Source organism: Myotis daubentonii, chromosome 10 (assembly GCF_963259705.1).
Source record: "Myotis daubentonii chromosome 10, mMyoDau2.1, whole genome shotgun sequence".
Classification (NCBI taxonomy): domain Eukaryota; kingdom Metazoa; phylum Chordata; class Mammalia; order Chiroptera; family Vespertilionidae; genus Myotis; species Myotis daubentonii.
The window spans coordinates 33588417-33601394 of NC_081849.1; the positions used below are offsets into that span (position 1 = coordinate 33588417).

Below are 12978 nucleotides of genomic sequence, written 5' to 3' on the forward strand. Positions count from 1 at the left end.
TCCCAGTATTTGACTATGGGTCAATTGTCTCTCTGCTCTTCATTGTCCTCTGTATAGTCCAGGCTAATTGGGCAGCCTCCAACTGGGGTGGGGGTGGGGAAGAGTATGGTAAATTGTGGTCAGCCTTCATTGGCTAAAGCAAGTGACAAGGCCAAGCCTGCTATCAGCAGGATAGGAAAGGATTGCCCTCCTGCAGGGAGGGACAGTGAATTTGTGAACAATAATATAATCAACCACAATGCCTAACTTCAATCCAGGGGTGTAAGATTATGTTTGTCTGAAATAGGGTAATATTTCATGTAGTAATTGCTTTTGTTGTTATAGTCTGTTGCTTCTGTAATCTAGATATATGCTTATAATTAGATTCAAGAAGGAAAAAATTATATAGAACATTATTTTCAATCTTATGAGATTAAAAACCTGGCACTTGGAGAAACTGGATATCTACATGCAAAAGAATGAATTTGGATTGTTACCTTATCCCATATACAAAGGTTAACTCCAAATAGATCAAAGATCTAGATATAAGACCTGACACTATAAAACTCTTAGAAGAAAACATAGGGAACAGTCTCATGACACTGGATTTGGCAGTGATTTAATGGATATGACACCAAAAGCACAGGCAATAAAAGGAAAAAAATAGATAAATTGGAATTGATCAAAATTAAAATCTTTTGTGCATCGAAGGACACTATAAAGAGAATGAAAAGTCAAATTGAAGAGCCAATTCTAAGATAAAGGTCTTAACTGCAAATATTCCACTAAGGGCTTCTCCTATTGTTTATCACCATTGAGACATATAGTGAGGATCTTATTTATTATATGCAAGAATTTTGTGTGAGAGAGATTACTGTTCCATTTTATACATAAGGAAATTAAGACACAGAAAACATAAGAATTCTATACAGATTCCTATACCATATTGGAAGCAGAGTAAAAACTCTAATCCAGTGGTTTATTAGATTTACATTGCTTTTTAAAAAAACTCTACCACAGCCCAGCTGGGTGGTCAGTTGGTTGGAGCATTGTCTTGTAAACCAAAAAGGTTGTGAGTTCGATTTCAGGACAGAGCACATACCTATGTTGTGGGTTCAACCCCAGTTGGGGCACATATGGGAGGCAACTGATCAATGTTTCTCTCTCTCTTTCTTTCTCTCTCTCTCTTCCCCCTTTCCTTCCCTTATCTTTAAAAATCAATAAATATATTCTCAGGTGAGGATTAAAATATATATATAATAAAAAAATGAAAACCACACTGCTGCTATCCTATAAGGTGATATTTAACTATCCTAATACCTGACCACCCCTGCCCCCAGTAATAAACTTAAACTATAGTCCACATATTTCCTATATACTCCCCACCAGCACCCCAGCCCAGCTCATGGGACCTCTTTTAGAACTGGGATAGAACACCTCCTTATCTTGGGGAAAATTTGAGCTTTCTCCTAGGGAAATCACTAGATGTCTACATTTCCGGACTCTAAAAGTTTGCAATCTCTCCTGTCATCGCATAGGAAGTGTGGCAACCACAGTTCTCCCTTCTCAAAACAGACGATTGTGGTTTTCACTCTGTTGTCTGAATTCTGAGGCTTAACTTTGGTTAGAATTTTTCTTTTCTTTTTTTTTTTACCACACACCTAGCCTTTCCTCCCTCCTCAACTGCAGCACTGGTCTTTGCGAACACCATGAGACTACTAATATAATTCCAACATCCACTCTACCCCAAACACAAATTGTTTCTGGCAATCTCCTTCAAGCAAGTTCTAATTATATCATTTTTTAAAATTATAAATAAGTGGCATGCTAATTAACCAAAAACTATGACGCTTAGTAACACAGGAACAGAGCTTAGTGGTATAATAATAAAAGTAAAACTGACAATAATTTAATTTGACATCCATCTAATGACATTTACTTTATTAGACATAAATGGTAAGCATTTTACTTAGGTGACTATAATTTCCATTTATTTTTACAGTCTCTCATGGTTTAATTCTTGCTACTGAAAGCCCATGGGCATCTCTCTTCTCTTTTCCATGCACTGAGGAGGGTCTGTTGCCTATGTTGAGTTCAGAGAACAGACAGGATACCCCATGATTTTTCTACCTCTTTCTTGCCTTCCTTCCCATCGGGCCAAATGGACTCTTATTTCCTCCAGAATGATTTCCATTTGTTCCTGGTGTGCCCTTTCTCCTATATGCCCACTCCTTGCCTCCACCCAATGTTTCCTTGAGCATCCCTCCCCTTCTTTTTCTAATTCTTGATCAGCTGGACTTGTCTGGGATCAGTGTGATGTCAACCAGTGCAAAGCTGTACCTGGCAGGGTCACTACAGAACTGCAAAGAGGAATATGTTGTGATCACTGGGGCCCAGGAGATGACCCCAGTTTGTTAAAATATACTCAACACATATGATCAGATAATCAGAATCTGTTAAAATGCAGATTCAGGCCAAGACCAAGAACATTGTTAGGTTGAGTCTCTCTTAGAGCTTTGTTGAAGAACAGAGATTCAGTCAGCTTGATCATCTTGACTGTTGGGTTGTCTTAAAAGGGGTTTCCTAGCAGATTCCTGGCCTGCCAAGACTCCTCCTCATTCCCTGGAACAGCACTCTCTCTGCTCCAAGCTCGGCTCCAAGAGTCCTTCCCAGATCCTGATCTCAGTTCAGACCAGGGGCAGGGATGAAGGGTGTGTGGAGGGGTCTCTTGGGAACAGAGATGAGGGCACAGAAGTGGAGTTTATCCATCTTCCACCCTTGCTACTCTCTAAGTAAGGTTCACACCTGCTCAGTCTGCAGTTTCTCCCTGGTAGTATGGCCAGGTGCTCTGAGGATCAGACAGACCCTAGCAACAGGCTCAGCCCTGTTGACCAATGAGAAATGCTCAGTTCTACAGAAACATAGCTGTCTTTATACCAACTGAATTGCTTCCACACAACTGTTCGTGTTTCCTGGAGATGGCTAGTATCCAGTCCCCCTTGTGGAATACAGAAGCTCATTCCCCCAAACAGCCAGGCCTCTTCTAGTCTACAGATGCACGAAGGGATCATTGACTTCATGAATTGTTCAGATAAAAAAGAATCACAGATGCGACTTTCACAGGAAATGGACTCTTGAGGAATTACTGGCTCAGAATGGGGGCTTTGCCTCAGCTGTGTACATGCAAGTATATCTGTAAAGGGGCCCGTGCATTAGCCCCGAGGATTGGTTAGAGAGCTCAGCCAGTAACCCGTAGAAGACAGACACAGTAATTTGATATTCTCTATTTCTTGGATCAGTCCCAATTATCAATGTTCTCTTTTGCTATCTTCATGAGTATATTGGTTCTTCGGCACGCTTTTCACAGATATAGCGGTACGAAACGTCACATGATGCAGCATCAAATGTGTTTGTTAAGCCTATGGTCACACAGTTGAAATTCTGAATCTGATTGGAAATACTGAATGAGAAAACAACATGGTTAAGGCCCATCAGTTCAGTCCTGCCTTTTTCTGATTCCAGTCCCCCTCTTATCCCCAAATCCATCTCCAAACTGACCCTTTCCTGTCAACTCTCGTGTGAGTGTTTATGGACTCACAGTCTTGGACTGACGCACTCTGTGTTTGGTTAGAAGCACCACATGGGTCATTTGTTCCACTTCCTCCCAGAAGTAATGTTTTAGTACTGAAGGTACTATGTGCACAGCAAGAAGACTGAGAGGAGGAAGATACTTCTTGCTCTAGGCAGCAGGTGGCTTTAGGAAAGAAATACTTCATTGGCCTTCTCACACCTCCTTTTTCCGTCAGTCAGGCTCTTTTAGTCTGACTGGAAAGAGTCTGGCTTCATGGAAAGGTCAAGAGTTATGAAGTCAAGTGTATGTGGGATCAAAATGTGGCTCCATCAATTCTCAGCTTGGTGACATTCAACACGTTTCTAAGTCACTTATCCTCCATCCAACTGTCTGTGAAATGGGGATTAACAAAAGCTTTTTTTCTGTAGCATCATTGTGGATAGTGCAGGAATGACGTGTAAAGTGTCTGGCATTTATTTGACAGTGAATATTAATTTCCACTCCTCTGTGGGAAATGGACTCTTGAGGGAATGGACTTGCTTTCTATCTGACTCAGCCTCTTCAGATGTACACTGGCAATGCCATGCTCTCCACCAATGTATGTCCATGGAATGAAAGATAGGAGATAGCTCTTGGGAATTAAAGTTTATAACTTTAAGACAGAGACAAGTTGCTAATGATAATCTTTCTTTGGATAAAGAAGCCACATCTGGGAAACTTGTCAGAACTTAGTAATAAAATATGATCTGTGGGTTAAAAGAGACTTATGAGATAGATCAAACAAATGGTATGTACTAGTATGTGGGTTTGTTTGGATCCTAATTTGAACAAAATAATTTGTTGTATGAATATTCTTCTCTCTATTTAGAAATGTTTGGTATGTTCCATAATAAAAAAATTACCAAAAAATGTATCTCTGGGAATGGATGGGTTGGAAGAAAGGAGAGAAACAGAACAGAGAACTAGGTCTAAGCTTTGTGCTCTTCCAGGACAAATCCACTGAATCTCAGATCTGGACTCCTGAAGTGAACAAAGTTCCCTAGAAAAATGTGGGTTGTTCACATACTTGCCATTGAAAATGGAGTTGTTGATCCAATGCCACCTCTTCGTTGCCTGCTGGTATAGTAAGCCAATAAAATACTGCTCAGCTCCAGCTATGACCTGGAGGAACTTCTAGGAATTAAAAAACAAGCAAACAGTTCAACAGAAGGTTCTTTGCTCTTGCTTCCTGGGGCTAGTGGGCCCATGATCATATCTGATTCTGGGAACAAGGAAGGCTGGTAAGAGGACTCTGTGGCTGACACGCAACATAAATCCTAGAGAAGTAATTCTCGGTCTACACACAGCATCAGGACCACTTGGAGCTCTTGTTCACACACCTGTTGGGCTCTGGTGCAGTAGATCTGCATAGGTCTGCTATAGGGCTCTAAAGATTTCAATTTCTAACACATTCCCTATACCAGTGGTCGGCAAACTGCGGCTCGCGAGCCACATGCGGCTCTTTGGCCCCTTGAGTGTGGCTCTTCCACAAAATACCGACTTCTGCGCATGGGCCACAAAGTTTCAGTCGTACTGTACATGTGCGCCTGCACGTGGTATTTTGTGGAAGAGCCACACTCAAGGGGCCAAAGAGCCGCATGTGGCTCGCAAGCCGCAGTTTGCTGACCACTGCCCTATACTATCTCAAAAAAGGCAATTTCAAATGCACCTTTATTTGATTCTCTCTGCATAGGATTGTTTTCCTTGCCAGAAATTTTACATTCTGAATGAGGTTTTTGAGGTCAAGTGAATTCTTTGAGAAAATAGGGAGATTTAAAGAGTATTGCTAAAGCAGATAATTCCATGAGAAATAATCAGTGTTTATTGAGTATTTCATAACTTGGTGCTAATCCAAGACATCATAGTTAATTAATGAGCAACAAATCACCCCAGCCAGAAGTCTGGGATCTCCTGGCCTCTTCTGTACTCTTCATATACCTTCCACAATTAGTGGATATCTAAATCCACTTAGATATTCTGTCTATCCCCTTTGCTGTTGCCTTTATTCCTCCTTTCTCAATGTTCTCCTTCCTCAACATATCTAATTTTATTATTTTAAAACATTAATTAGCAAATTTACTCATTTAACAAACATTTGAGTGTCAATTACACACCAGGCATTGTACAATGCTAGGGATATGGAAACAAATTCATTTCTCCTGAAGAAATTATTATCGAAAGCAAGGGTTGGCAAGCTACAGCCAGTGAGCCAAATCTAGACCGTAGCCCATTTTTGTAAAAAAGGTTTTATTGGAATACACCCAGGCCCATTTTTAAACATATTGTCTATGGCTGCTTTCGAGGTACAATGGCAGTGTAAAGTAGTAGTGACAGAGACCTTATGACCCAAAAAGCATGAAATATACGTATACTATCTGGCTCTTCAAGAAAAATTTTGCTGACCCATGGTCTAAAACAGTGATGGCAAACCTTTTGAGCTAGGCGTGTCAGCATTTTGAAAAACCCTAACTTAACTCTGGTGCCGTGTCACATATAAAATTTTTTGATATTTGCAACCATAGTAAAACAAAGATTTATATTTTTGATATTGATTTTATATATTTAAATGCCATTTAACAAAGAAAAATCAACCAAAAAAATGAGTTCGCGTGTCAGAGGTTCGCCATCTCTGGTCTAAAACAAGGTTTCTTAACCTTTAGCCCTTTTGCTGGAAACCATGGATAGTTTCCAAGGGGATCTATGAAGGTGTTAGAATTTTATTCAAAATACTGTGCTTATGTAATGTTTTGGGGAAGAGGTGCATAGATTTCACCACCATTTCTAAAACCTCAGTCATGCCAAACACATTGAAGATATACAGGTCTAATAAGAGAAGATAATGAGTCAACCAGCATAGTGAGGTGTCCCAGGAGATACATGCTAGATCTGGCACAGACAAAAAGGGGAAGTGACCAATTCTACATGGATTTGGGGTTTTCCAGAAAGACTATAGGTGAAGTGATATATGAAATGAATTTGGGGAGATAGCTGTTTTTCAGGCAAAAACATGGGACAGGACTTATCCTTTCTGGAAGAGGGGGCACCAGATCACAGCAGACTGCACAGCAACCTGGAGCATTTGAGGAACCAGAAGATGTTCAATGTGGCTGGTGCAGAGCTAGAAGGGAGATGGGCTGGCACACAACCCTTGGCAGAAGGCAGAGGCTGTACTATATGTCATGCTAGGGAAGCTGGACTTTAACCCATTTTAATTTGGCAAATGGCACAGACAATTAAAAACCTTACATATTTTATTATACAGTTCTGTGGGGGATAGGTAAGACAGGTCAAAACTAGGGATAAAGAGAGGAGTTAGAAGAATTTTGAAGAAATCCAGATGACAGGTGAATTATTGCTATAGGAAGATAAGGAAGGATTTTGTTAGCAATTAATTTAGGAGAGAATAGAAAAGATCAAGTCCCAGAAACTGTCAGTATTTGTTTTTGGGTGACACAAATACTCACAAGTATTTGGAATTCAAGAGGAAGAACAGTTGGAGTAAAATATAACGACTCAGTTTGAATATGGTGAGTTTGTGATGCTTTTGAAACATCAAAGGAGAAATATATATATATATATATATATATATATATATATATATATATATATAGAGAGAGAGAGAGAGAGAGAGAGAGAGAGAGAGGGAGGGAGAGACTGGTCTAGAGAAGGCTAGCTGGAGAAGGTTGAGCTGGAGATACACACTTGAGAATCATCAGCAAACCACTGGTGTGATGAGCTTTTTATGGGATTGGCATGGTGGAGAATGCCAAGTAGTAGAGAATGCCAAGGACCACACTTGAGATGCCCCAAAACATAAGGGTTAGTAGAGACAATGAGACTATTGGCTTTCTGTTCCATTCCTTTCATCTTTTTTCTTTTCTCCCCACTCTCTTGCTCCTGGTTTTCTATGTTAAAGTACTTTTCCTTCCCATGGAGGTTCTTAGCTCTTTGTTGGACATCTACATCCCAGATTCACAGAAGACCCTCTTACAAATTCTTCTCAATAACAGGAGTATGTTTTAGAAGAAGGGTGAAGGGATAGAGGGGAAAGAAGCACGATTACTGTATGTAGCACAATGTCTCGCATTCAGCAAATGCTTAGGGTTTGAAGAGGCAACTACAAAATAAAATATATTAGGGTCTAAAATTGAGTAGAGTATGGGTTTTGGAGGTAGAGAGATCTCAGTTCCATCTGCTGTCCTTTAGTAGGTGTATGGCCTTGGCCAAGTTACTTTTCTGTGCCCTAATTTCCTTATATATAAACTACAGATAATAATTCCTCCTCAGAATTGTTATGAGCATAAAAGGAGATACTAAAACAAAGCTTTTTTGCATAGTGTTGGCTTTTCTATTATCATAATTGTATACTGAAATCCCAATTCTATGACCTAACTAGAGGCCTGGTGCATGAAATTCGTGTACTGGGGGGTGGGGGGGAATGGTCCCTCAATCTGGCCTGTGCCCTCTGTCAGTCCAGGAGCCCGTGGGCCTAAGCTCTCAGTTAGACATCCTTAGCACTGCCGCAGAGGCAGGAGAGGCTCCTGCCACCACCACCGCTGTGCTTGCCAGCTGTGAGCCCAGCTTCTGGCTGAGTGGCATTCCCCATGTGGGAGTGCACTGACCACCAGGGGGCAGCTCCTACGTTGAGTGTCTGCCCCCTGGTGGTTAGTGTGTGTCATAGCGACTGGTCGCTCTGCTGTTCAGTCGATTTGCATATTAGCCTCATTATATAGGATTATTTGTGTTTTACTCATTTTGTTAATTGGTATCTTCCTTATTAATGAGGCAGACTGTCATGATACATTAATAGCGTACACCTTTAAAGTATTCTATATTTCTTAAACAATTTTGATACACATCAGCTCATTTGGTCATTCCCTGCACTTTAAATGTCCCAACCCATCCCCAGGATAACAGTCTACTGCTGTGCCTCATGGATTTCACTAGCCCAAATGGACCTGAGGAGCACACCCCATTGCTACCCCAGCTCCAGGTTCAGAACAAGGAGCCTGAGCTCCCAGACAGCCACCTCTTCATCCCCCACCTCACCCCAGCTCCACCAGTCAAATTGTCCCACCCCTCCTCCCACTGAGACTGGTGTCAGGTGGGCTGCATTACTGTATCTTTCTCATGCTCTCACCAGTTTCTCTGGCGTGTTGACAATGGCCAAATTCGATCCTTGTGCTTCACACAGGTCCTTGCTTTTGTTCCAAGACAATTCAGAGGTGGAAAAGAAAAAGCATCTTCCTTGATGAAAATCCCACCTGCTGGGGCAGACTAAGGAAATCCAAGAGAAGAGAGCATGATATTAGTGGTTGTAGGTGAGAGCCCTGGAACTGAGTCATAATGTAGTGGGATATGGGTTTCTTTATAACAATTATATTCAAACAAATCATCCTCAATCCAGGAAGAAATTTCATCCAGTCTAATTTCAGTATCCCTATGCATAACATAAAGGGAATGAATTAGAAGGTCTTTATGGGTTCCTTTGAGCAAAACAGTTTCATAAGAAAGGAGGCAATGGGAAAAGTCTTTAAGAAATTACTACGTAAGAACCTGGGGGTGGAGAGGAAGTTATAACGATGCTCTTTACCTGTTCCATAGCTCTCTGTGGGGCTGAAGCTGTCACTACCATTCCCGAAAATCTGTGGGACTGAAAGGAAAAGAAAACCTTAAGGTAGGCTTGTGATGAATATAACACACAGACTCAGAGCAGCTTCAAGTCCCTGTGACTATTTGTCCCTGGACAATAGAGGTGACAGGGGCTCTTGGTCATTTTGCGCTAGAATTTTTCAGAGATTTTTTTCTTGGAACCTTCCATCAAACTACTACCATTATTTGTCATGTCCCGCACCCCAAGCTCTAGTTCATGTCTTTTTTATTTTATTTTATATTTTGGTGTGATGTGGGTGTGAAATGCTGAGAGAAAGAACAGGAGACAGGAAGAAGAATGGATGGATTTAGTATCAGAAGGAAACCTCCTGCTCCTTTCTCATGTTCACATTTGACACTGTTATATCCAAAGAGCTATTTGGACCACTTCCCCTCCAGGGTCTACACAGCATCTTTGCTGCTCTCTCCAGTTCTGGTGCCTCAAACCCTGTATGAAAACTAATGATCAGCAACATTTGCAGCCTTCTTTGATCAGAACTCATCAGTGCTAAGGACTGTGGCTAACTGGAGCAAGTTTCAGGGCCAGAGCTATGGGCAGACAAGAAGGCAGGCAAACATTCCAGAGCTTTTCTATGGGCAGAGAAGAGGCAAATATTTATTTGAATATAAGTAGGAGAATTTATAGGCCTCCAAGAGGCCTCATTTTTCCTGGGAACACTGGCCGCCTGAGCAGGAAGCTGCAGTGGCTTCAGAGGCAGTAAAATTTATCCTCAATGGCCCAATTATTTGTCCATTGTGGTTGAAGACCTCTTTAATGGACCCAGACAGCTACTTCTTACACTTATATTAATAAAGCATACAAGTTAGCACTCATTTTTTATTTCAGTCTCCAGTTCAAAGGTGTGTGTGTGTGTGTGTGTGTGTGTGTGTGTGTGTGTGTGTGTGTGTGTGTGTGAGATATGTAATAACCTGGTTTGGGGATCGTAACTGAACAGAACTCCATAAATATTTCATGAGTATTTCCTTCATGTAACTAACTCAGTGTACTGAGTGTCTTGTTTGTCTGCGACAAACAAGAAACAATTATTCTCTTAAAGATGTACAAAGTAGTAGGTGTCTTAAGAGGAAGTGAGGGGGAGAGGTCGGTTTAGGAAGGAGAGCCATGCCTCACCCGCCTCTTTATCCCCCATAGCTCTGGCATCGTGCCTTGCGTTTTGTAGTTGATGAATATGTCCTGTTTTTATTCTTCTTCTCTGGTTGGTCTGGTATAGTGCTTGGCATACAAAAAGATGCTGAATGCAATTTTTTTTTGTGTGTGTGTGGGAATGGACTTCTTTATAACAATTCCTTTAGGTGCACAACATGTCAGAGTTTACTAAGTACTTTCACATTACGTCATAGTGATTCCATACTAATTTCCCTCTTCAGACCCAGGAGGAAAACCGAGGACCAGGCATTTCACTCAGTCTAGTCTTGGTTTCCCAACTATAAAAGGAAGGGGACCAAAGAGAAGATTTTTTACTGACTGTGTTGCATTTAATTTATTTTATTTTTTTCAGCTTTATGAGATATAATTGATATATAACACTGTGTAAGTTTAAGTTGTACAGTGTGATGATTTAATACAATATATACTCCCAAATCTGTTACCACAATAAGGTTAGCTAACACCTTCATTACTTCACAAAATTGCCACTTTTTTTTGCAGTAAGAACATCTAAGACCTACTCTTTTAGCAACTGTCAAGTATAGAATACAGTAGTCACCATGTTGTACATTAGATGTACATCCCAGAATATATATATATATATCTCTTATAAATTAGCAGATATTTATGCACATTTCCTGCCAAAGAACTTCTTGGGGAAAGTCCTTGAGAAAGGTTTCTAAAGAGAATTCAGCATATTAGAACGAGATGGAGAAGAGATTATTGTCATGCATGTTACCTGTTCCATAGCTCCCTGTGGGACTGCAGCTGTCATTACATTGGCCAAAAATCTGTGGGACTGCAAAGAAAATCAGCTATTGGCTCAGCCCCAACTGTGGGATGAATATAACAAACATCCCCACAGGGGCTGCTAGGTCACTGTGACTTTTAATGGAAAATATAGAACTGTCTGACTCTGGTCCACAAAGACATGTATGTATAAGTTTTTTGTGAATGCATTCACTTATTTATATTTGTATTTTCTTCCTGCTCTTTGATGTGATACAAGTTGTACCTTTGGATTGGGTCATAAGGAAGATACTTCTTACCCAACCATGGCCTCCTAAACTACATTTCCTTCCTCATTTATTTTCCTTACTGACTTCTGGGGCTGGAGAAGAGTCTACTTGCTGCAATTGCAGTAAAATTCCTTGATAGGAGGCTTTTCTTTCTAAGCATTTAGATGAATTCATTTCTGTGTACACAGAAGGAAATGCCTCCCTTCGAAAAACCCATTATCTTATATTTCAGCTCCAACAATAGGATGAACTGCTGCTGAATTTTCAGATTTTAGCAACAATAGCAAGCACTGCTGAGTATTTCAGCTCAGATTACCCAACTAATGCTCTAGGATGAAAGCTTTGTGTGGGGTTTGGAGTCCATTCTATGTCTCCAAGGTAGAGCAAGGAACCTGGCCCATTGTGTGTTTTGGGAAGTGAGAAGGGTATTGTCAGTTGCTCTCAGGTGGAAAGACTTGGGCACTTAATCTATACATTTAACCACTCATTCTGAGAAAAGATCCAAGAACAAGACAACATGGAGTTGGGGTAAGAGGTTGCTCAAATACTCACAATAAAGCAGAAATAAGGTCACTCCGGCAACTTTAAGCACCACCACGATAAGCCCAGAGATGATCATGCACCACCAGTTCATGATGATGAGATGAAGAGGCCTGTGGGGATTAGAGCACAGTACCCCCATCAGTGTCTGGGGACAAGACTTCTCTCCACTAGGACATATGCCAGTGCCTTTCTCAGAGCACCCTTGAGAGGGGGGTTTGAAGGCAGGCATGCCTTTGACAGGTACAAGGAGGAGACCCAGCACAGGCCCAAAGATGGATAGGATTTTGTGCTGGTTGGGAGCCTTTGAACTTGGCACACTACCTCTCCTTCACCCATCCATCCCTCAGCTCTGGGCCTCAGCCCTGTTCCCATGTGTGGCCTCCTAAATTCTGTCTAATGAACTAAATTCTTTTCTGGACTTTGAAAACCCTTAGCCTTGAAATGATTCTTGCTCCCTAGCACCTTAGTTAGTAGTCTTGGCCATCCTGACTTCAGCTGTCAGAAGCCTCAGTCTTTCAAAGACTATGTCAGGAACTGACAGATAGGACAGGTGTCCCTGAAGGTCTTGGAACTGGGGAAGAGCCAACAATCTGCAGAGAGGACATAGACTTACCTGCTCTCTCCCTGTAAGGTTGGATTGGTTTGCAGTGGGGATCTTCCTGGTGGTCTTATGCGTGGTGTGGTGGACAGAGCCCTTTCTCTTGAGAATACACTCCTTCTGCTCAGGCGACTCCTTCCTTCTTCACACAGTCTCTCTGTCTTGGCAGCATCCCCAAGTGCACACTCCTTCCCCTTCTGCGCTCTTGGCAAAGGGAGAGGGTGGGGCAAGGAGGGGAAGGAAGTCTATAGCCTTTGTGATAGGAAGGTTCCTGCCAGAGGGGTTCTGATACAGGGGAACATTTTTAGGAGAATTCGGAAAACAAAATACTTCAACACAGATTCACCCTTTTTCTGTGTCTGAATCTTCTTGAAATATAGTGGAAAGCAAATGTAGTAAAATCTTACCA

General features: G+C 41.4%; 1 protein-coding gene across 2 annotated transcripts; it reads right to left on the minus strand.

Moving 5' to 3' along the window:
• Positions 1-1887: 1887 nt before the first annotated feature.
• CLEC5A (C-type lectin domain containing 5A) lies at positions 1888-12756 on the minus strand. 2 transcript variants are annotated; one of them, XM_059712019.1, is made up of 7 exons: positions 12585-12756; positions 11981-12081; positions 11149-11208; positions 9183-9242; positions 8730-8866; positions 4617-4723; positions 1888-3439 (listed from the first exon to the last, which is right to left on the minus strand). In XM_059712019.1, exons 2-7 carry the CDS (start codon positions 12060-12062, stop codon positions 3310-3312), a joined length of 576 nt encoding a protein of 191 aa, XP_059568002.1. In that variant the 5' UTR covers positions 12063-12081; positions 12585-12756; the 3' UTR covers positions 1888-3309. The 2 variants fall into 2 exon arrangements, with proteins under 2 accessions (XP_059568002.1, XP_059568003.1); XM_059712020.1 differs by lacking the exon at positions 11149-11208.
• Between the last annotated feature and the right edge of the window lie 222 nt (positions 12757-12978).